Source organism: Megalopta genalis, chromosome 12 (genome assembly GCF_051020955.1).
Source record: "Megalopta genalis isolate 19385.01 chromosome 12, iyMegGena1_principal, whole genome shotgun sequence".
Classification (NCBI taxonomy): Eukaryota; Metazoa; Arthropoda; class Insecta; order Hymenoptera; family Halictidae; genus Megalopta; species Megalopta genalis.
Window position 1 is genome coordinate 14,047,813 of NC_135024.1, and position 26,604 is coordinate 14,074,416.

At 34.0% G+C, this 26,604-nt stretch overlaps 1 protein-coding gene across 3 annotated transcripts in view; it reads left to right on the forward strand.

Annotated features, from left to right (window-relative positions):
* LOC117222962 (furin-like protease 1) overlaps nucleotides 1–26,604 on the forward strand; it is a 109,614-nt gene that overhangs the window by 17,145 nt on the left and 65,865 nt on the right. For all 3 annotated transcript variants that reach the window (XM_076525651.1, XM_076525650.1, XM_033475030.2), the window contains exon 5: nucleotides 22,435–22,852. In XM_076525651.1, the coding sequence (XP_076381766.1) occupies nucleotides 22,435–22,852 (418 nt within the window). The remainder of the gene's footprint in view (nucleotides 1–22,434; nucleotides 22,853–26,604) is intronic.

Below are 26,604 nucleotides of genomic sequence, written 5' to 3' on the forward strand. Positions count from 1 at the left end.
ACATCAAAATTGGACCAACGATGCGCCGTAACGACATTTGCAAGTAACAGCTTCGTACTTTTATTTCGATCGTAAAAGTATTATAGTTATCGGAGAAATCAGTTTATTTCCGAGTTTGCCTCATTTTTTCCGTGCTATTTATTTCAGAAATTCCCCACAGTGTTTGAACAAAAACGAAAACTTTATTTCTTACGAACATTATAAATTCTTTGATTTAGTTAAAAAAAAAGAACTTAACAATAATTAATCCCATTCTTTCCTTTCTTTATTCCTTTCCCTTTATGAAATATTTTTCATTTTTTGATAATCCTAATTTTAAAACATCTACAACTGCACAACATAATAATGCATATTTTCGATTTAATTCATGGTGTTGTGAATTTTGCACGGACTAATTAATTTGTCATTGATTTCGTTGACCGAGGACTGGGAAGTTTTAATGAGCATGTACTGTACGCGTATATTGAATAAACCCATTGTTCGAAAATTGTCCGCCGGGATATTCAGGATTTTTCTCAAACGGTTGAATTCCATCCTTTCAACCAGAAATTCTGAGATTTTCCTTCCTTTTTGGCGCGGCGGAACAATAACCTATTGTTGACACTGTTGGTACGCGCCTAATTAAAAGTCCCGTTCCGTGGATGCAGCTTCTGAGGAACCATTGCTGTCAAGCTTCCCGGCGATAAGAGTAATCTGCACACTTGAGTGCAATGATGCATCCCAGTTGCAGCCTACATTCCATTTACGATAGGCCTGATCGCGTCTTCTTCGATCACCTGTCACCGACACCTTAATTACCTGAGCGCTTCTTCTCTCTATTTCGATTAGGGTATCGGTTGAATCGACAGCTCGCAAAATCTTCTTCCTTTGTTCGTACTCTGTCGCTGTGATCCAGGGACTTTATGTCTCGCGGAATATAAAACTCGGGCGCAGTCGAGCAATTAAAGTTATAGCGCGCTCGTAAAAGTCTTTTGCACTGGTTTATTATTGTTATTAATTGGCGTAGAGCAGACCGTTAAATCCTCGAATGCGCCGTTCGTTCGTGTACGAATGTTTGATAATCCGAAATACGAATGTAACTGCGAAATTGAAAACGCTTTCTGCTCATAATCATTTCATTCGCGATATTGGCAATCCTGTCAACAAGTTGACCGTCGAATGCTGGCTCCAAAAACTATGACAAGATCAAAATGATTTCGTCACTTTCTTTTATTAAATAATGTTTCCCTTTCGAGGTACACAAGGAATACATTTATTACCATTCGAATGTGGATCTTTATGTGAAAAATAAAATATCTCTGCTTTAATTGCTAGATATTAGTGCTACATAGACATTTATTTTTATTTATAATAATTTCAAGGAATTCAAAATAATACAACGGAATTTTAAAATCCCTTAAATGATTTTATTGTTTTGCATTTGACTTTTAGACATTTTTGTCATAAATGCATAAAATCTAATTCTCACATATTACAATTGATAAAACTAAATGATCCAATTCTAACTACTTTCGTCAAATAAACTGAAAATATTATTTAATATGATCTTTTTTACCATTTGTTCATTTTGGACACGGCTACATGGCTACATGGCTTCTTTATGTCCAATTGAATATGTTGAATTTTCATTCCATTCTTTAATTATGAGTTCGGTGGAGTTCAGTGTTCGCTTTGATCGCATTTTGAAGAGTGACGCCTTACATTAATAGCAAAATAAAAATTGGCTTCTATCAGCTGCTGTTAGAGAACTCATCTAATAATAATGCCAAAATGGCACATGCCACGCGAAGCATACCGCGAAACCTATGGGTTACCGAGTTACGCGAAATGTTTTGAGTAGGTTGACTCACATCCAACCCGTTCATGTCGAGTGTGAGGAAAAGAACGATCAAGAAATCGAAACCATTTCTCAAAGAATCAATCGAACTACTGGTTTCGGAACAATGTTCGCAACATGTAAATGGAGAGGACGTTCAATTTAATTGAGTTGAATTGAAAACAGAAATTGTGTGTATTTTCAGAAAATTGATTTGTAAACAATAATAACAGTAGATTTTGTTTTCATTATTCTATCCTAACAAAAACCCACATATATGTACTAGTAATATGGTACTTCCGGAAAACGAGAGATTCCTAAGGTTATTTGAAGTAACTTTTTCCTCAGCGAAAATACAATCTGCGTCTTCGTTTACGAGTTATTAACGAAAAACAGTGACCAATAGGAGGCGAGTTTGTCTGGCGCGCAGCGGCCGAGCCAACGAGTGCACGGAGCTCGGTTTCGCTCATTGGCTCGGTCGCCTAGCGCCAAGCGAACTCGCCCCTCATTGGTCAGTGTTTTTCATGAATAATTCGTTAACGATGCCTCGGAGAACATTTTTGTAAAGGAAAAAGTTGCTTCGAATCACCTCAGGAACCCCTCATTTCTCGGAAATACCATAATTTTGGGACACCCTGTGTAATGAAAAAGTAAGGCTTAAATACATAATTTTTCTTATCATATATTTTTTCCGCTTTTTGCATGGAAACCGACCACTGTGCGTCGTAGACACTCATTATTAAACTGTCGTTACATTTTTGTATTAGACATATCCATATTTGTCATAAGTGCATCAAATTTCTTCGTTCCTCTTTAAGAAAATAACAATGCTGAAGAAATGAAATGATAAACGAAATAATATTTCTACCATGCATATAATAAGGCATGAATAATTTTAAACATCATTTGTACCCTCTTCATTTATTTGCAGGGAAATATAGAAACGTTTCAAAATCGAGAAGTTGGACTTTTGTATTATAATTATTGTATAGAACTAACTCAATTACCTTGCGGTTACAAAGAAATGAAAAGAAGGACCTATATATTCAAAAAATCCTGCATATATCATACTAACAACAGGCTATATAAAATAAAGTTATCACATTTATTTTTCGTACACCTTATTATTCAATATATTGAATAAATATTAATACATAATCTTCGCTTCTTGCCTCAGTTTCGCTTTACACTGTTCAGAAATTCAAACATAAGACAGATGCAAATGTCTTTCTTCTTTTAATAGTTTCAACAAGTTATTAATAATGTAAGAACATCCTTGGATTCTTCTAATGTCGTAAAATTTTTGTATTAAACATATTCGTATTTGTCATAAGTGCATAATATCCGCCGTTTCCTCTTGTCCATTGCACATTCTGCTGTGTTTATCAAAATTGAAGTTAGAAAGTTTGTTTTTCTCTTATTCTGTCTCGTATGTTTTCCTTCATTTTAATTGCGAATAGTAAACTGTTTGCGTCACGTTCGTAACTTTGAAAAGATTTCGAGTTTCTCTAACTATTCAAAACGTTTCCAATCTTTCACACAAAGGATTACTTATGTTCCGGTTGCACCGCATTTTCCGGAACACCCTGTGCAGCACACCGCTCGATATCATTGCGTTGCGTAATCCACCTCACGACTGGACAAATTTGTTCAGAATGACACTATCCCGCTGCACTTTTTCTTCAAATAAACACGCTTCAAAAGAATCCTTTGCTCCCGTAATTGCACGTTTCAGGTTTGAAACATACAACACACATCGCATGTTTCTAGAATTAATTACTTTCACAGGGTGAGTCATTTAGCTAAATCGTCTTAATTTTTCTTGCGAACTATATGTTGCATGAGAAATTGTTTGCAACGAATTAATTCTTTGCTACATTTATTTTTTTATCAAAATTTAAGGGACACCTTGAGTTTTTAACTGTAATGCTCAATATTTAATGATACCGCTCGAAAGTCAAGTGTTGAATAAAAAATAGAAAATTATTAAGATGCAAAGGTTCAGAAATTAATGTTTATCGAGATATTCTTTAGTCGATTTTTAAGACAAAAAATGTTCGAAATGTTCTCCATTATGATGCAAACATGTATGCGATAAGCATTGCGAGTGATACATGTGTGTTTCATATTTTGATATAAAAGAAAAATAGGAAACGATTAATTTTAGCCTCGTTTAGACTAAACAAATTTTGTCCGAAACATTTTTTAAGCAGCACGTTGTTTACAAGAAAAATTAAGGTGAAACTGTCAATAATTTTATGTCTTTGTACGTTACTTTTGGACTGCGGACCTTTATGAAAAATAAAAGTTGTTTGCATCAATTGCAAGAACTATAAACCAAATAGCAAATCCTATGTTCCTATAATGATTCTAATAAGCTGACACTAATAAATTGATACTTGAACTCTCCTAATCTGTTTGTTGCTTTGAAATACGCATAAAAGTCTAGTTACGATGTGCAACTCTTTCTTTAGAATAAACCAAAAGAACCATTTGTCCTAACAAAATCAATGCATTTTAAATTACAAGGGATCTCATTCAATGCTATAGATTTCAGTCATTGTTTTATTAGAATTATTTCTGCATAATGCCATTTCAAAGTACACGCGAATTCGCAAATACCAGATTCGAACAGAGTATCAGAGAAGAAGTAATGTATTTTTAGATTTTTTAAAAAAGAAACATTAAATGTATACATCTCGAGCTGTCAACTCTTGAATATGCTTTTCAAGTGCATAACGTGTATATTTGAGTAAAAATATCGACGGTAAAATTAAAACGAATTTATTGACGTCCTCGAAAAAAATGTTTCTCTATGGATAGCACGGTAGTCACTGCTGCTGCAGTTCCACGAAACCAAAAAACAATAAAGGATTCTTAATCTGCACGAGTGCAGGCGTCCTGTGAACTAGAATAGAATCAAAATACAAAAACGGGAACACACAAAATTTCGATCCTTGCGGAAAAAGAAGCTCGTTTTTCAATCTCGCCACGATCGGATTACTGGAAAACGAGTATTGAAACAAAAATATTTTACTTTGTGCAACGGATTGTTCAAATAAAACTATTTCGTTCCCTGAAATTTCGGTTTCTATCTGAAATACTGTTGCGCTTCAACTTTGTCTTTCACTGTTTATAAATTATATTGGTTCTATCACATACAATTACATATATATATATATATATATATATATATATATATATATATATATATATATATACATTTTCGAAAGTTCCTTTTTTCATATTTAATTAATAATGTGAAAGTAGATAAAAACTAACGGTTCTTTTAATCAATGGTTTTCTCTCACTAGAAGATTGATGTTCTATGCGCAAGTCTAACAAATTGATAAATCAAATTTTCGGTAAATGCGGTTCTTCAAGTTCGATATTTCGGAAAATCTATTTAGTCAGGTAAATGTTGCGTTTGACGGAGGCAGCTCGGATCGTTTCGCTCTTGAAATATGTTGCCAAGGTCGTCATTCTGAACAACTTTTCTTAATAAACGTTACCGTCGCTCGGCTTTTGTTTACAATATATTTGTAAAAAACTTTACTTAAACCTAGATTGCAAGTTCGTTTTTATAGTTGTCGCCAATCGGTAACTATAGAAACGAGCCGCAAGGCTCGAATAATCGTATCTCCCCTTCCCAAATTGTCCATTTTTATGTACAAGTTGAGCGTCAATTAGGGAGAATTTACATACTTCATTTTGGTGCAACGTAGAACGCAACTTTGGCCTATTTACCCGCTAATATTAATGTAATACGGAAAAAATCAATCAAAAATGCATTCCAGTTTTACAAATATCTTCAGATACATTAACAGATTAAGATAACAAATTATATTTGCATGTATCTTATACATGACTGTCCATCCCCATAAAGTAAATTCGGTCATACAAGTTGCAACAAAAAGAAAACACATACTATAAACAAATCATAAAAGCGTGTAAAATAGGGATAGAAAACGACATCGATTATAAAATAAATGATAATTTTTTAAATGTCAAACTTCTTGAAACGTATTGTTAAATACGTTATTAATAATAGAGGTATTTAAATTAATAATGAAAATTAAAAAGAAATGTATTTTTATAACTTTTAAAGATGATTTTATGAGGCGCATTCGAATGCTTATGTTGCGTGAAAATTCGATAGTCTTTATGTTTTTAATTATGTTGGCAACGTTTTATTTTAAATCGAAAGTGTTTTGACATTTATGTACTCTACTTTAACATAGTGTAAAAGATTTTTCCCCTCAATGTACATTTATTTATATGTATATATATAAATATATGACGTAAAAGTCAAAGTTACACTAGTGTTCGAATACTTTCGTGAGCGATTGGACACATAAAGCTATTTTTGCAATTATTAGGTCTACCGGAAAGTTCTGTTCGATAGTGTCACTTCAAGTTTCAATCCATATGCACATGTTGATTTGAGACATATATGACAATCTCTCTTTATCATTGCATTTACACACATGTACTCTCCTAAATAAACTGAAACAAAGATGCCTCATGTCATTATTAAGTGAAACGCGATCGTGGAAACATGGCTACCGATGATAATGCCAGACCACATGCTGCTTTGGCAACTCGTCAGAAAATCGCAGAGCTAGGCTGGGAAATTCTGTCACATCCACCATACTCCCCAGTCCTAGCACCCTCCGATTATCACTTGTTTTTCTCTTTGCAAAACTTTTTACAGGAAAAAAAATTCAAAACTGAAGCTGATGTCAACCAAGCACTAGTTGAGTTCTTCGCCTCTAAAAATAAATCATTTTTTAAAAATGGCATTTACGAGTTGCCATCACGCTGGCAAGAATTCATAAGTAACGATGGAAAGTATATTCTACAATAAATATTATTAAATGTATGAAAATTGTGTTATATTTCAATTCAAAAACGGCAGAACTTTCCGGTAGACCTAATATCTCTAAAACGAAGGGCGTGCAATGGTAACATATGTATATAGGAAGAAGTTGTTCAGAGTGATGATCTTGATAACAAATTTCAATATCACGGTCATCGGAACTGCTTTTCCTAAACGCAACGCTTACCCTTGATCCATCTATTTTAACATTATTTAAGAGTCCTTAAGAATCAGAGACTATCAGAGTCCTTAACAATCAAAGACCATCAAAGTCCTTTAAAATCAAAATAAAAGTCAGAAAGAATCTTCAAGTTGGATTGTTTGGTAAATTTCATACGCTATCCATCTATTCAACATTACCTAATTAATTTGAATGAATAATAACAATGATGACACGATTGAAACATCATTGAAGAACGTTGAAAGAACCTTGAGAAAGTACTTGAATACATTATAAGTTTTCGGTTTCTATTTCACAAAATAAATTATTTTGACTTTATGAAATTTTTGTAGTTGCTTTGACAATCTTCGTCAACGGGTAATCATAGACTAATCCACTCCATAAAATTCACGTTCTCATCTTTGGAACACCCACAACCTTCGCCCGGCTGATCGAAAACCGGGGAGATAAATCAATATGTATCCCGCGGTTCATCCGAGAAACAAAACTAGTCCCGACACAACTTTCTTATTCGATTCTGATTCCACCTTATCACTGGTATTCTCTCGCATCGTCGAAACGACGTTTTACCAAGCATTAAACCGGCTGCGCTCAATTGCCCGCGTGAGACAAAAAATTCGTTACGCCGTTTGTAGTCGCGCGGAATGTGAAAAAATAGGAGACGAAGACAGCCACGCCTGACCGTCGTGATAGAATCGTAGCAGAGCCGTTTCCCGGAATGAAATTTCCAGCAATGTATCACCTGAAAGCAGTCCGGGGCTCTTTTCAAGAACGATGCTGCGATCTCATTGTTATCCCGACGTGTATGCCTGCCGGAGAACCGATCCTCTTCGATTGGGTTTGTCAGACGAGACGGCCGCGGAGGCCTCTTTATCTTGGCTCTCAGACACTGAGAACGTCGGCCGACGTTCCGTCGACGTCGACGAAGGAAACCGATCGTCAGGCTGCAGATACGGGACCACCGCGAGTTAAATAGACAAGTCAGTTAATGAGAACGAAACGTGTCGAAACGCGACGCCTCGCGAGAACAATCACTTTCTTCCCCTTTTGTCTCGCACGCGACTGCGAATTCGGGTTATTGCGAATTCCGCAACGCGATCGTCGTGCTCCTTCGCAGAACTCTGCGGGATTTTCTTTTAAGGGGGTCTTCTAGTGTGAAATGCGTGTTTCTTTTTTCAACTCTGTTTCGGAATCTTTTGCAAAGAAATTATTATACCTTTTGCAGTCGAATTGACATCAAATTTGCAATTTTTTGAAAAAAAAGAGTTAGAATTAGTTGCACTACCGTACTCTCAAACAGAGTCGTTTTTAAAAAAAGCTCGTCTCACTGTGTCATGATTCCAGCCATCCTGCTTACTTAAAGCATAAAAACGTGAAAGATTCTTAATTAGTATAGTATAATATTAGGTACTGCATATTGGGTTGGCAGGAAAGTAATTTCGGTACTTCAATGTGATATAAAACTCAATTTTTCCCAATACAAAAAATGAACTTTAATCAGTCAAACATTTCCATTCTGTTCGATGATCTTTTGCCATCTTTCTGGTAACTTCATGATTCAGCGCTCATAAAACTTCTGGTCCTTATCAGTAAAAAACTCAATCAAGTGCGATTTGAGGCTATCGCTATTATATTGAAATTTTTACCATTTAAAAAGTTTTGTAATAATAATAATAATAATAATAATAACTGTTTCTAAATTAAACATCTATGCGAAAATATTTTTGAGACATAGTTTCGGTCACAATTAATATGTTGGCTCACTAAACCAACATGGGTTTACGGTTATGGACAAAGGTAAAGAAACAGCTCTTAAAAAGCAATAACTTTTTTAAAACTAGACGAAATGACATGAATTTTTTTAGATTATAGCAGGATTAATCTACAAAAGAAAATGAAGAACTCTCGTTTTGTAACTTTTTTATTTGAGCCTATAACGAAAGTTTAAAAGCTGCGTTTTGCTGATCTGAGTAACTTCTATGCATACTGAAAGTTTCATCGAAATCGCTTTAATATAATTGGCTTTAATATGATATGTTAACAATTAAATGTCATGGTTTATTACACTTTCGTCCAATAACAATAAAAAGTCTGCAGACTTCGTGAACCGATTTCGATAGTATTTTGAGTATCCATATATGTTACCGAGATCTACAAAACGCATTTTTAAATTTTCGTTATAGTCTTAGATAAAAAAAGGTATAATTGTAAATAATAGCAAAATTTTTAAAAAGTATTTTAGTTATTTTGTAGTAGACTAATCTTTCTATCATATAACAAAAAAATTAATGCGAATTAATGTAAAATACACTGAATTGCTTGAAATATTTTGCATTTTTATTCTCAAAGCGTGTATGTAGATTTTGCGATATCATAGCAAAAATCAAAAAATTATAAGTAAATATGGAAGTGGTTGTGGGACAATTTAAAAAGCTGAATAAGACCTGCAAGAGAGTTACCTTTATTTGCATAGAGGTGAACTTCATTTCCAAAAGAATTAATTGAGAGTTTAAAAAGGGGTGAATATGATTTACGAAAAGATTACGGAACGCTTTTCAGGGGACATACGATTATCGTCGATTTTGTTACAATTAAGAGTGCTTATTGTTTAATATTTATAGGTACTGTTCGACAAATTGATGTTGATTGATTGATAAAATATTTATTCAATATGAAGAAAAAGTAATACGAGTAAACTAGAAAAGTACAAGTACGAAGCTATTAGGAAATACAGTTTTCCTGCAATGTCCTTGTGTTTCATATTGAATGTCCAATTTTGGAACGGTATCTTCAAATGCCAATGCGGAACAATGTGTTCTTGCTTACAAGCACCCGTATCCGATTAAACGTTTTTCGTTGCATAACTCGCATAAGTGTTTATACGAGTAAATGTATAAAAAACAATATTCAAAAATATAGGTAGAATTTGTATTTCCACTTCCATATGCTCTGTCTATTCGTCATTGTATCGTTTGCGCTACTGTTTCAAGAAGAGGTTTCAATTAACTGGTATTCCGTAATAGGTGCTTTTACCTAATTAACCGAGAATTGGGCGCGAGTAGCGACTATCGCGAGAGTAGCGTGCGAGAATAAAAACGCGATTATCAGTTCGGTAGACTTCACGGTCGATATTTCTCGCATAATCTAGCATCATCGGTATAAAAAAGTGTTCCCGATTAGTTAATCACCGGGCTCCGTACGGGCCGAACAGTTCGGCTAATTGCTCGCGCGTTACTTTCCGCGAATGGCCCGCGGAGCTTCGGAAATTCTGCTTCGGCGAATTCTATTTTCCGGCGGCGGTGTTTTAACGAGTTCCCGCGGCGAAAGTACCCCCCGGCATTTGCATATGACTTACGGCTACCAGTTTCCGCGGGTAAGGTTAAAATGGTAATGCGTGCTGGTGCGGGGACAGTTCGTCTAAAAGCAGCCAATTAGGAACTTTCTGAGGACTGACCCCCGACCGACAGAGTCCGTTAAGCCGGATTCCCGGGAAGAACTTCCGCTCGGTTCTCGTCGGTCTAATCGAATTATGGTTGTCCCCGGCAACGACTATTTTCGCCCGAGGAAAAAGAATCGCCTCTCGATCACCGCGGGTAATTATCGGCCCCGCTAACGCTCGCTACGCCAATTACCAACGGTCGATCATGGTCTTTTACGCCCTCTTGTAGCCTTTACGACGCGCGACGCGACGGCACGCGGGATACCTTCTTCTGTTTGAAATTGCCAGTGCACTGGGAATTTTTGAATTCGCTCGCGAATTACGGATAATCTTACTATGAGAATGATCAAAGCACTGTCAAGCTTTTTATCCTCGAAGCAGATGGTAATTTAACCTTTGTTGTCAACCGAACATTCGTTCGCTGTAATTCCTTTAACGATTCCGTATTCTAAAACTGATGTAAACAACTTACCATCAAATACTTCGCAAGTTATAATAAGTATGTTACGCAGTACCTACAGAAATATTATTAATATTGTATGCAGGATGTCCTAAAATTATGGTACAAGTGGGAAATGAGGGATTCCTCAGATCATTTGAAGTAATATTTTCCTTAGCGCAAATGCAATCCGCTGTTTTGTTTACGAGTTATTAAGGGAAAACGGTGACCAATGAGAGGCGAGATCAGCTGGCGTGAGACGGCCAAGCCAATGAACGGAACTGGCCGCCTTGCGCCAGCCGAGCTGGCCTCTCATTGGTCAGTGATTTCCGTTAATAACTCGTAAACAAAGTCGCGGATTGCATTTTCGCCAAGGAAAAAGTTACTTCAAATGACCTCAGAAACCCCTCATTACCCGCTTGTGCAATAATTTTGGTACACTCTGTATAGATATGACTATCTAGATTAAAAAAATAGGTATAGTTTTAATCAAACCGAGAAATATACATAATAATTATGAATTGTTTTTCACAAACGTAAATTTCGGTGAAACCACAAAAGTGTTTGAACGCATAGAAATGTTTGAGAGAATCAATAACAACAAAGTTTTTCAGTCACGCGATGTGAAGAAACATTGTTGTTAATCTTCGTACGCGTGTCAGTTCGTAGTCTAGCATTTATATTATATAAGGTGTCTGAAATTCCTGCAGATGAGAGAGAATTAATTGTTAAGTGGCGTAAAAAGGGAATTACGTATGGTGAAATTAGTAAATTGTTAAATATAAATAGATCTACGATACATTATATCATTAAAAAATCAAAATCTGGAGGAACTGTGAAAAACAAGTACCGTTCAGGCCGCGTCCATGAAAATGATCAGAAATAGTAGTCAAGGTAACAGTAGTGAAGGAACAGTTCAAGAAGGATGTACATCCAAAATTATCCAGACGAATACTGTGAGGAAGTGACTATCATGCAGGAGATCCCAGAAAAAAGCCGTACGTTAGCGACATAAATTAAAAGAAGAGATTAAAATTCGCCATGGAATTTATTAGTAAGGATAATGAATTCTGGAGTAAAGTGAAATTATCCGACGAATTGAAATTCAACGTTTTTGGATCGGACGGGCGGAGTTTCGTTTGAAGGTAAAAGATCAAGAGATAAAAGATCGTACATTTCGAAATTACTCAAGGTAAATGTTCCAGTTATCGAACGATCAAGGAAAGAATTTTCTACACATTTATACGTGAATAGGTTCATCTGATCGGGAAGACAGTCTATTCTTCAAAATGCATGTCAAATGAAAGCTTTGTATGGGGTGAAACTCTTTAATTGCATAAAATTTGAGACCCTTTCGATGGCCCAGTGATTAGACACATTAGTCCTAGTAATTGAACATGGTACAGCACGCATTTGTTAATGAATTGTTTGATTGAACTAAGACGTAAAGTGAACAAATTAAACAGTGTAATGACAAAAAGTTTATAATCAAGCATACGATGAAAATATGAAATGAAAAGATATGATTTTCATCAAAAAGGAGAACAACATTGTACACAAGGTGTTCCAACTGAAACCAGCCACTTGATTATGTCTTTCAACTGTAATGTTACGAGATTATCTAAATGTTGTGAAAAAGATATTGGGAAATGGTATTTGCAAATTACGAATTACAAATTACGAATTTTCGAATTACGAATTATGAATTATGCATATTATATTTAGAAGAGTTAGCTCAGATAACGTTGACCTTGAAATATATCGTTATTCTGAACAACTTTTCCCTATACAAAATTGCCGTGGTTCGCTCATCGTTTCCGAGAAATCTATAGAAATAGTTGCAGAGTAGTTAATTTATTTTTTAGCATAAATGGACTATATATTTATTGAGTTAGACATAGTACATGTTTTTATTCTTTTATTTTGTTTATTTCAGAATTTTGTTTTTGCTTATTGGAAAATAAACGAAATGAAACGATAGAAGAATGTAATATGTCTTATTCGATAAATGTAAAGTTAATTATGCGTAAAAAGAAATCAGAGGCACAGCAATTGGTTACCCCACACAGCAACAGGCATGTTAACGGCAATATATCAAATGCAGGAGTTGTATAGAATGCTTGGCGTTCTTAGGCAAAGTATGAAATATTCGAGAATTATTTTAATATTAGGCTATCTGGGTTAGATTCGTAGGGGCGAGGAAGCTGCTGAGGAGGAGAATGGTAGGGGCGGAGCAGATGTAAAAGCGGAAAAGTTGGGTTGGGGAACTGTTTGGTCGGAAAAGTACCGAATGGACCCACGAGGAAAAAGGTCTGGGTCAAAATACAAAAAAACTTTCGATTTAGTCTAAAACATAATTTAAAAAAATATAAAAAAAACGTCGAATTTTCACGCCACAAGTATTCGAGCACTTTATAAAATTAAGTTTAAAGATTATAGAAATAAATCTTTTTTAAATGTTGCGTACTAGTTTTACACTTCTGTTTCAAGAAGTTTGGCGCTTTAAAAATTAGTACTTATGATCGATGTCGTTTTATATCCCTATATCCCATACTATCCCATACTATTTGATTATATTGGGTTGGCAACTAAGTAATTGCCGATTTGTTCAATGAAATAAAAAATTTTTTTTACTTGGAATGAAGTTTAATCTGTAATGTACTTTCCATTTTGTTCGATGACCTTTTGCCATCTCTCTGACAACTTGAAAATTCCACGAAGAAAGTCTGATTCTTTTCGGCCAAAAACTGAGTTAAGTGAGATTTTACAGCGTCATCATCATTAAAAGTTTTACCACGAAGGGAGTTGTCCAGGGATCGAAATAAGTGGTAATCCGATGGCGCGAGATCAGGGCTATATGGTGGGTGTAACATCAATTCCCAATCAATATCCATCAATTTTTGCCGAGTGGACAAAGACGTGCGCGGCCTAGCATTGTCCTGCTGGAAAATGACACCTTTACGATTGACCAATTCTGGTCGCTTTTCCTTGACCGCTGCATTCAATTTGTCCAGTTGCTAACATTCACGGATAATAAAAAATAACATAACAATAATAATAATAACAATTTTATAATATAACATTTACGGATATCATAAAAATGGGAGTGAGAGACATCTGAATGTAACTGAAATCGGCAATTACTTAGTTGCCAACCCAATAGTATGTATTTTTGTTGTTGCAACTAGAATCCACTTTATGGGTATAGACAATCATGTGTACAACACGTGTAAACATAATTTGTTATCTTCATTTGTTAATGCATCTGAAAAAATTGTAAAATTGGAATGCAGTTTTGGCCCATTTACCGCTAATATTGACGTGACGTGGGGAAAATCAAGCGAAGATGCATTCCAATTTTACAAATTTATTCATAAGGCATTAACAAATTAAGATAACAAATTATATTTATATGTGTTTTATACTATTGGGAAACTAAAAGAAGAAACTTTACCCACTAGCTAAAAGACGCAAGGGGCAAAGGAAATCAGCCGGTTGCTACGCCAAACTAAACAACGCGAGGGGCAAGGGGAAGCGATCGTCCGCTTCACCTAATCACGTCTTCTGTCTATCGCGTAACTTAGCCAATAATGACTCAGAATCTGAAAAGTGGGAGGGTACAGACGGAACGACCGGCTGATTCCTCTTGCCCCTTGCGTCGTTTAGCTTGTCGGTAGAGTTCCTCCTTTTAGTTTTCCAATAGTACATGACTGTCCATCCCGATAAAGTGGATTCGGTCATACAAGTTGCAACAAAAAAAATACATACTGTAAACAAATCATAAAATCGTGCAAAATAGAGATATGAAACGGCATTGACCATAAATAAACAATAATTTTTAAAATGTCAAACTTCTTGAAACATATTGTTAAACAATAGAGGTATTTAAATGAATAATAAAAATTTTTTAAAATTTATTTTTTTAACTTTTCAACTTAATTTTATAAATTTTCAAAAACATGACCGAGGGTCAAATTTGCAAAACGACAATGTTTTTATTTTTTGTATGTTGTAAAAATATTGGTGATTATTCACACTAAAGGCGTCCTCACCAATTTCGATGACTTTAAGCTATATTGTCAAAGTCAACATTCTGAACAAATTGTTTTTATGTATACATATTATCGTCGCTCGGCTTTAGTTTCCGAGATTTGCATACATATTTGAAATGAAATTGCGGCACATATTTACTTATAGGGGTCACCTTTCAGTTCAAAAAATACATCGATTCAGGTTTGGTTTCGGTTTAGGAACGTGTGAGGACCGAGAGGACCGGCCGTGAAGCCGGCACGACCATACGTGCAAAAAAACTATGCCGAATGCGGAACATTGCAAACGTAGTCTAGCTGGCCCTCTCCGCCTCCACACGTTATTAAATCCAAACTAATCACAGCAATAACTTTTTTCGAAATTTTGTATACGATACAATACAATACAATAAATACAATACAATACAAATACAATACGATACAATACAATAAAATCCTGCTGTACTTGTAGAGTATCTCTTGATTCTATTGACACGTATTGGATTAATCCTATTAAAAGTATATTTGGAACTATTTTTTTGAAATATTTTGAAAATATATTCTAAACTTCGAAACAAGTTTCTTCTGGTTTTTCTATTCAACAGTATTTGTACAGTACACAAAAGTATTATAATAAAAAATCTTTCTTGAACTGGTACAAGAAATTGGAAAAATGCGATTATTTGGTATAATTTTATAGTTTAGAGGTTAATTTTTTAAAAGATTGGAAATATTTATTTGAAAATTTTGTTTGAAGCCTTGTTCAAAGTTAGTTAGTTTTGCGCTCTTGTTACAATGTTACAACGAAGTTCAAAAAGAATTCTATTTTCAAACGGATTAACTGATTCAAATTGTATTTTTGTTTATCATAATTGCATGATCTGAAAATATACAAATAACTGAATATGCATGAAATGTACTTATTTTTACGTTTTTCATATAATACGACGACAGAGTTGTTAGGTAACACTTGGGGAAGCGAACATATAAAAAAGTGCCAAGTTGATGTTGAAAGATGTAAGTGCGAACGCCGAAGACTATCAACGTGCAATGTATGCACTTGTGATTATCAACGGAGCAACGACAGTATTAGGAAACAATATAAGTACCATTATTAAAATATAAAAATTATAAGTTAACAGAAACAACGACAATAACCTCTTGACGCTATGCGCGGTTCCGGTCATTGATCCGTTTTAAATAATTATTTTCATCGATGAACGTTGGAGGACGTGATGTTTGTATGATTATACAGATAACAGTACGTAGAAATAATTCCACTTGGAAAGAAAGCGCGATCAGATGAGTCTCAAAAGATATAAATTGTTAATTATATAACACGCTAATAATTCTCCTTAGTCAATTGAATATTAATGTTCAAATAAATCATAAGCAATATTTCTTATAGACAACAACATTTTTAAATACGAGAAATTTACTATTGATAGAATAAAAATTTACAAATATCATTTATTATTCACATGTTTTATCACATTTCCGTCATTTCCGGTGCTTCGATAAAAAAATATTTGGAACAAAAATTAATTAGTACTCAGTCTTCTATAAACATCAACGTAGAAAATCAAAAAAATTTTTGTTTAAATAAACAATTAATGTCATCTAGATTTTTTAATCATTACTGCAGTTAAAAAGAAAGCTTTTTAGCCATCGTCTAGTAGACTAGTCCCTCTATCACCTAAAAAAAAATCATATCATTTAGTTCAGTTTTGAAAATGTTATTGCATTTTAAAAGGTGTACGAACTCTTTTGTGGACCATTGTATATAAAACTGTCTTTACACCTTAAAACATTGCTAAAGTCGTCGTGAACAGCTAATTCATCAACCACTGTGCGATGTCCCCGTTCAGTGACATTACTCCGCGGGAGCGTACTGCCGTAACGAAAGGGTTAAACAATGAATTTCTGCTCAAAGAAGTGGAACACGTTCTGAAAAACTGCAAAAGGTCGGCCCCCTGGCCCAGATGAAATTCCATATCTGTTATTATTTAACCTTGTACTTACTTAAGTAATATAATAGTATTTGGAACTATGAAACGTTTCCCGAGAAATCTAGCAAAGTCCCAAAACTAAAAAAAAGGCTCTACTATACTGGCAATTTACCCGTCAGGTATCGATATTTCCTTAAAAGTATCAGTCAGATATCGATTCTGTTTGATACCTACGTCTTTGATGCAATTCGGTATTGGATCGAAATTTGTCAACTGGTATCGATAGGTATCGATGTGGTATCAGTCTCAACACTAGGCATGTCCAGTTACTAATAGATTTATCTTATTCATTTGATCGTCGATGCGACGTTCAAGGGAACACGCCAAACTTAGTTGATCGATAAACAGGTGTGACTAAAAACCTTTTTCATACGTTTTGGAGTGTACCTATACATTTCAAGAAAGTTTATTTATAAATTCATATAGAACTTAGGAGTGTAGCTATGTATTTCGAGAAGTTTATTCCACTATTATTAATAGTTGCCTGGAAAGATATTTATAAGGATTACTTACTTATAAGTAATGTGTCATTTTTAGATCTATTCTGGGATTTTTTTAAAAGAGACCTGAAATAATGTTTTTACTTAAATATCAAATAATAATCAATTATCATTTAAATTACAATATGTTACGAGTACTTTTTTCAATACTATCAAGTGTTGGTTAATGATGTTTATCGGTTACAGTCAATTTATAGGCTAAGAACGAATGCTCAACATTGCAAGACATCGCATATTTGAATTTACTCAAATACCATGCTGTAATTATTTTAAGTTCTTTAACAATTTGTTCTCGCAAAATTTCACTAATTTTGAATATTGTTTCGAAACCTGGATTTTTTGTTATCTCTGTGTTCCATTTTGTTATAATTTTTTCTCCGCAAATTTCAGGAATTCCCTTAAAATTGCGATATATATTCAGTACTGGTTTCATCGATTCAGTTAAAGGCAGTCGAATAGTCTTTAATTCTTTTGTATCATCCGGGAAAGTTTGAACGTGGGTTTTGATAAATATTAAATTCTGAATTAACGATTCAGCTTGATGACCATCTTGTACTTTTTTAATTGCCAAAGCATCGTTTGCATTGAAAGATTCAACTACATTTTTAATATCTTTTAAATTCGTAGTATAAAATATTGCTGCCTGAATCAACCTCGTTAAGATTGGCTTAGATTGTCTAAAATTCTTCGATAGCATTCGACTTGAAGTAATGCTTTTACAAATATTTTTTAAATAGAAAATGCTAAATCATTTACAAGAAAATATTGACGCACATCTTCTGCAACCGTATGTAAGCCACGAATCACACGCGTTAGATGCACCGTACTTCGATAAAACAGCTTTAAATGTTTTCTAGCTTTTATCGTATGCGCAGTCGCATCTGTAGTCAACAATTAGATAATGCTCAAAATCCCATAAGTGTGAATCTTATGTAAAGAAATGCAATAAACGTACGACATGTGCAGTACGTTTTAACGTGTGTATTTATAAAAGATATGCAAAACATGTGCAATATGCAAAATATGTAAAATTAAAGAAATATTTGTGGGATCACATGGTCACGAAACTGTTTTGAATTGATATTTTGCATTCATAATTACTATTGTGTGGAGTATACAATGTATTTTCTTCACGCTAACATTTCTTTAAAAGAATTATAGTTGTAAATTTTAGTTTGCGCAAGTGTGTCAGGCACCAAAAACTTGTAGCTCAACGAATAATTTGCTTGATTAACAGTGTACTCTGTCGCAATATTAAAACCTATAAAAGTCTCCTCGAACGAATTCACCTGAATTAAATAGCCTACTCGATTCGTTGATTTCTATTTACCGTGTTGAAAGTTTTGATGCCACGGCGACGTTCCATCTGATAATTTTCTGCACTCGTAATTTTCTTCTAACTTTGCAAGACAAACGACTGCACTGCTTGGCAGCTCAATTTTATTAAGTAAACAGCAATAAATTTTATCTGCAGCGAATGCAAACTCCGTGGAAAAACATTCGAGGAACTTATATGGCAACTTTAGTTTCGCTCGGTGAAATTTCTTCTGGCCTCTCTCATCACTTCATTCTGATAAATTAAATATATTCACTAAATATTTAGTTTGTACACTGCGCCTGGGCAGGGGCTGGAAAGATTCCAGCGGAGTTGGTTCGCTGGGAGAAACTTTTTCTGTGACTCGTAATACAGTATCTTGTTATCTTAAAATATTTGCGCGAATACTAAAAAGTAATGTGATGTAAAAATTAAGGAATAAAAATGCTAATACAAGTATGTAAACATGTGTGGTAACTATACCTCGAATGTTTATGCAAATGCATAACATTAATTTCGAACATTATCTAGTTGTTGACTACAGATGCGACTGCGCATATGATAAAAGCTAGAAAACATTTAAAGGTGTTTTATCGAAGTACGGTGCATCTAACGCGTGTGATTCGTGGCTTGCATACGGTTGCAGAAGATGTGCGTCAATATTTTCTTGTAAATGATTTAGCATTTTCTATTTAAAAAATATTTGTAAAAGCATTACTTCAAGTCGAATGCTATCGAAGAATTTTAGACAATCTAAGCCAATCTTAACGAGGTTGATTCAGGCAGCAATATTTTATACGACGAATTTAAAAGATATTAAAAATGTAGTTGAATCTTTCAATGCAAACGATACTTTGGCAATTAAAAAAGTACAAGATGGTCATCAAGCTGAATCGTTAATTCAGAATTTAATATTTATCAAAACCCACGTTCAAACTTTCCCGGATGATACAAAAGAATTAAAGACTATTCGACTGCCTTTAACTGAATCGATGAAACCAGTACTGAATATATATCGCAATTTTAAGGGCATTCCTGAAATTTGCGGAGAAAAAATTATAACAAAATGGAACACAGAGATAACAAAAAATCCAGGTTTCGAAACAATATTCAAAATTAGTGAAATTTTGCGAGAACAAATTGTTAAAGAACTTAAAATAATTACAGCATGGTATTTGAGTAAATTCAAATATGCCGCGATGTCTTGCAATGTTGAGCATTCGTTCTTAGCCTATAAATTGACTGTAACCGATGAACATCATTAACCAACACTTGATAGTATTGAAAAAAGTACTCGTAACATATTGTAATTTAAATAATAATTGATTATTATTTGATATTTAAAGTAAAAAAATTATTTTGTCATGTTTCGAGTATATTTTGCATATTCTCGTATACATATTGACATATTATTGATATATACTTATCATATGCCATTTACATATTTTTATATATTTTATTGATATAAACTGCCGTATAGTCTAGTGATAATATTGATAGTTGAATTATAAAAATTGTACAAATGTCACGCTAGACATGAGGAACATCAATGTTTATTCTGTAAGCATGTATGATAATAATGATAGTGGAATAACGAATAATATTCATAAACGAAGTTTGCAGACACCACTACGTGTCCACCAACACTCACATACTGATAATTTTTGGCCACAATGTGGCAAAAATATCTTTAAATTCACTTTTTCGGGAATTATTATATTATTATATTATTATATTATTACATTATAATATTATTTGCTGGTGTCGAATTGTGCATAGATCTTTTGACGCCTATGTAATAAATAGAAGCGTGGAGAATTAATTTGATTGTTTTAGGAATACTGAACTTTGAAACTATTCGAAAAGAAATGTGTGGTGAATAAGTTCGGATAATTAGTTGCGCGATAGAAGGTTTGTATGAAAAATTGTCGGGCAATTGTTTTGTTGGACCGGGTAACAATACTGCTGGCGACTATTCTCGTCAAGAAGCATGAATTCATCTATTCGGTATAATTACTGTTATTTCTGTATTTAAAGCACTACTCCCAGAAACAACGTTAATCGTTAAATATTCATAAAGTGACTTTCTGCTTGCGGTAGTCCGTCGAGCACCCCGTATATGCTAAACAGTTTAATATTTCCAGAGAATACTTCAGCGAAATCGTTGCGGCGTAGCCGTGTATATTGAATTTCGAACTTACTCTACTTGGAAAAACGCAGGGAGTTTAATAAACTACGGTCTTATCACTCCTCTTGCCTTGTTATTAAATGAATCGCACCCGAGCTCGAGTGGCTCGAAAATATTAAAAGAATTTGCATACTCGTTATACCTTTTCTCAAATGGCCAAGGAAAATGTCAATATTCCATAATTTAGTAAACACCATTCGAACTTATTATATTCTTTAAACCTCGGACCTTTTTCTCAAAAATATAACTGAGTATGCTAAAGATTATTTATAATTTTATGTATAAATTTTTTGAAAGGTATTTTTTGAGGTACCCCTTTTAGTTACCCCACTGATTATCAACAATTATAAAAACGGAAATTACTGTATATCGTAAACACTTGCGACAGTTGACACTGTTGACTAACAATTGTTAATTACATACAAGGTTCAGCAAAACTACATATACACATTAGGCGTTCTGATTAAAACTTTTCGCAATGACTACTATGTTCTCAACTTTTAATTTGTTTCAAATGAACGTAATTATTTGTTGTTAGATGAGTTTCATTGTTTAACAACGGAACCTACCGTGTTTCAAACGTTTAGACAACGAATGTCAGAATCTAGTCCAGGACACATTAAATGAAATTTTCAACCTGCATATATATATATATATATATAAGTTACCGGGGTCTACAAAATGCATTTTTTAAATTTTCGTTATAAGCTCAGATAAAAAAGTTGAAGAAACATCAATTTTTAATTCTCTTATCATGCCAACAAATTGCAATTTTTGGAAATAATTTTTTAGTCATGTTCCTCTAAAATCCCAAAACAATTTAAATCGCTTGGCCCAATTTTAAAAAAGTTATTCCGTTTTGAATGTGTGCGATTTTTATCCACTGTAGATCATAATGAATTGTTTTTGTTCTAAGTTTAAATTTCGATTGTGATGCATTAATCTGATTATCTTCAATTTATTATTGACTAGCAAGAAGTTATTCTTTCTCTCTAAAGTCACATTTTCAAAGCCTGATTTATGAAGGCGGAGATCAAACACAATCGTTTAAGTTCATACGTTGCTCGAAAAAGATATTAAACGTTTGCTTAACGCAGTTAAGCAATTCTATTTCGTTAAAATTGATTAAGTAGTAGTTGTCGCAAATATCAACCATTAAATTTTCTCAATAAATAGATCTTCATTTTTTAAATCATACTGTATTTCTTATCTTTTTTTAGAAGAACCTCTTCTTTGCGGCAAATATTTCTGCGCTTCTAAATTACTGCGGATTTTATTCACTCATAGCAAAAATGCATAGGTGAAACACAAATCTGTGGAGACGTTAAAACAATTTACGAATATTCCTACACAACATTCATCTAATTAGAATGATTAAAAGGAATAGTCAATTCTTTTTACAACTTCTTAAGATTTTCTTAAGAATTGCATAAAGATCGGCGTTCTGCTGAGGAAATTCACAAAATCCGTATACCCTCCTCACACTCCCTAAAATTCTAATCGCAAGGAGAAGCTACCTAAATGCTATAATAATTCCATATCCCAAGATCCCTCACAGTTAATCCAGCAAATCGAATTCCCAATGATCGAAGGATCTCGCCGGCCATTCGATTCATCGAGATGCTTCCTTTGATCATCAGGGTCGGAACAGCAAGGGATCGATCTTCGTTTGGGCGTCGGGGAACGGCGGCAAGGACCACGACAACTGCAACTGCGACGGCTACACAAACAGCATCTGGACCTTGTCTATCAGCAGCGCGACGGAGAACGGACAGGTGCCTTGGTACAGCGAGGCCTGCTCCTCGACCCTGGCCACTACCTACAGTTCAGGTTCAGCGGGGGAGAAACAAGTGGTGACCACCGACTTGCATAACCATTGCACCAGCAGTCACACCGGGACATCGGCATCGGCGCCTTTGGCAGCCGGTATCTGCGCCCTTGCCCTCGAGGCCAACAAAGAGCTCACTTGGAGGGACATGCAGCATATTGTCGTCAGGACCGCGAAACCTGCGAACCTGACAGCTCCGGACTGGGTCACGAACGGTGTTGGCAGAAACGGTGAGGACACTGTCATTTTATCGCCTATCTCATATTCTGTCTTTTCTGCTGACTTTTCCTGCGAATTTCTTTTGGCAGTGTAACCAGTTAGCTGCTTCGACGAATGGGGTACTGCGAGGTGACTAATTATTTTGCCTTGTTTTGTGTTCCGGCATCATTAACTTTATATTTATCGAATCGGACACGTTAAATTGTTTTATTCAAAATTGAACAAGATAAAAGAATAAGAAACTTTAATGTCCGAAAATAAAACAAAGGCACAGCAATTGGTCACAAACTGTTAACACAAACTGTTGCTATTTCTTCATGACAAGTCTACTCGTCAAAAACAGCTAACTGATTAAGAAGTAAATATAATGAGGAGTAAAAGTGAACACACATACGATATTTTAACAAAAATAAATTTTTATTCAATATTCGCCTGTAAAATACAAAAAAGAAAACGGAATATATATTATTAAGTACAATGTTTTAGCTGTTCAAACAAATTTTAACGACTGTGATATCATTATTTTGATAAATATAAATTTTTTTCGTGTAGTCGATTTTGCACCATTAAGCATTTTCAAATTAACATTTCAGTTTTTCGTAGATTTAATACTCCGTGCAATAAGCCTTTGATCTTGATTGTACCCTGAATATGTTTACTGTAATTGAGTAATTCAGTACCATTGTTCCTGCACTCTCTCTTACAAATCATTTATTTTCGTTGGCGGAGCATTATATTCGTGTGCTACATTTTCGGTAGGATTTAAGTCTGGGCTTTGAGCAAGCCACGCTGTCGTTTGAAATGGTTGATCATCGAGCCAATTTTTGACATTTTTCGCAGGATGCCCGACATTACATTCTGGTACTGGCATATCGTCAGCTGTATCTAGTAGATTCTTCCCAAAAATGTTCTTATAAATGTACTGGTTCACCGTAATTTCAATTCGATACAATGGATCTACGCCATATGTCGTAATATAACCCTGTATCATAATTGAACTACCGTCAAATTTAACCATTCGCTTTATATGACGTGCAAAAAGTGGTTCACTTTCCCTTTTCCAGCACCAGAAACGTCCATCCAACAAAATTCAAATAATTTCACACTCATCTCAAAAGATTACATTCTTCCATTGTTCACTAGTCCAGCTTATGTATTTCTTACAAAGTTCAAACGGGTTTTTATGTTCTTTTTTGACAGGGCAGATTTACTTTTTCTTTCTAATCGTACAAAATTTTGCAGCGATTGATACTGTTACAGCAACGTCTAAAGTATGTTCTTTGTTAATCGTCGCTTATCCTGGCAAGATAATAATTTTGGACGGTCTCCAAATGATATAGCAACATCATTGCAATATCGTTTCCGTATTTTATGCACTAGTGCCTGGTTAACAGTAAACATTTTAGCAACTTTTCGTGTCGATAAGCCAGATTTTAACTGGAAAATAATATTATCTTTCACAGTTTTAGATAATGGTTTCATGGCAGAATGTTAATGCGTATCACTGCAATTACAGTTTTGGCGCGGTGCAAAACCGATTGCGCGAAAAAATGATTGTATGTATGAAAATAATAATGATATCATGATCGTTGAAATCTTGCCAGTAAATGAAAACATTATATATTTTGTTTCTTTTGTATTCTGCACGCAACATGGAATAAAATATTATTTATGTAAAAATCTTGTATGTGTGTTCAGTTTTGCTCTGTACAGTAGCTCACGAAAGTATTCGAAGACCTTTTAAAAAGTAATAACTTCTTTAAAACTGAACTAAGTCGACTCACTTTGTTTTCTAGACGATAGTGGGACTAATTGTACTGTATATGCTTGATTTACTTCATATTTTGTTTAAAGAAAACACATTTCTGAAATGTATAATTTAATAAAGATTGTCAAAATATACAATATTTTAGACAATAACTGTTATAATAATTAATATTAATAATAGACAATAACTGTAATGCTTTTTCTTAATTTTGCTCTTATTTGAAATGCAAAAAAAGTAAGAAAACTCTCGTTTTTTAACTTTTTCATCTGAGCCTGTAACAAAAATTTAAAACATGCCTTTCGTATATCTTGGTTCATATTGTTATGAGTTACGAATAATTTAAGATCGCTAAAATCGCAATTTTATCCCGATTTTTGACACTTTTGACCAGAAGCTATAAGATATCTGCAGTTTTTTTAAATCTTTCAACACCTGTAGCTTGATTCTATTTCGATAAAATTTTCAACATGCACATGAATTACTGAGATCTTGGAAAGGAAGTTTCGAAATGTTTGTTATAAGCTCAGATAAAAAAGCTAAAGAACGAGATATTTTTACTTTTTCTTGTCATTCCAAGTAAGAGCAAAATTAAGAAAATGCATTTCTGTTATTGTCTCGTGGATTAGTCTCTCTATCATAAAAAAAAATTCAAGTCATTTAGTACAGTTTGATAAAAGTTATTGCGTTTTAAAAGGTGTTCGAATACTTTCGTGAGCTACTGTATGTAAGGTGATTCATGCAATTCTAACAAACTATACCTTTGTTTCGGTTCGAGTTTGGAAAAATATTGCAGGAGAAAGATGAATGGTTTTGAAGGGGTCATAAGGTGAAGTAAGTAGCTTTCCCGTAGGTGAATGTGCAGAAGCCCTGTAAAAATCATTTTAGTTTCTTTTTATGGATATTTACTCTTTTTTCACATATATCGAATCGTTTCTTTATTCTGCGTTTAAAGTTAATACGCATTAACATTACCGTTAATGTGCAATAACCGAGGAACAGCTTATTTCGGTAATGAAAACGATTAAAAAGTGTTGTGTGTAATGTTTGGAATGTGATTTTTCTAAAAATATTTTAAATTATTCATGTTTAGATAAAGAAAGGTTTCGATATATATGAAAAAATGTAACTGTCCATTTATAAAAACGCCGCGATATTTATGTGACCTTTACAGGCCCTACGGGAAAACTATTTACTTCACCTTATTACCCGTATAAGACCATTAATTTTTCTCTTTTAATATTTTTTCCTAACTCGAACTAAAACAAAGATATAGCTTGTTACAGTTGCGCGAATCACCTTGTATATTTTGACAATCTTGTGATTAAATTATACACTTCAGAAAAGTGTTTTCTTTAAACAAAATATGAAGTAAATCAAGCATATACAGTACAATTACAGTAACTTTTTCAAAGAGAGTACGATAGTTAACTGATTGATGGATCGAATGCTACGTGAGATATAGTCATTGTCAAATAATCTAGATTTCAAGCCGAAACAGTGGGGGTAGCCAACGTGACGTAGCATACAGTGGTCGATTTTCTTAAGAAATGGGACTAAAATTAAGAACAAATTGTATTGCAAGTGGAAAACTGTTATGCAGTTTGACTTATTACTATCTAATACGTATCAGACTGGCCAAGAAGTATGTGCGGTTTTTGGACGGAAGGAATAAAAGACGTACATTCTGAAGAACCGTTCGAACTTTTTGGCCAATCTAATATGTTTGGTAGGTTTAAACGTTTATTTTTGCTAGTAACAGAAAAAATTAAAATAATACAAAATTACTTAAATTTTGATGATCATGTTTCGCTTCTGTCAAAATGTACATGGTCCTAATTATTTAAAAACTGGAAGCGTGGTTTCAAAGTATTACAATAATAGATGAATTATTTAGATAACAGATGAAATTCGTGGTACAGCCTACAGTTTGATTATTGGTACGTAACTTTTTTCGAATCTATTAAGATGAATTCGTTTTTGTGGTACACAATATTT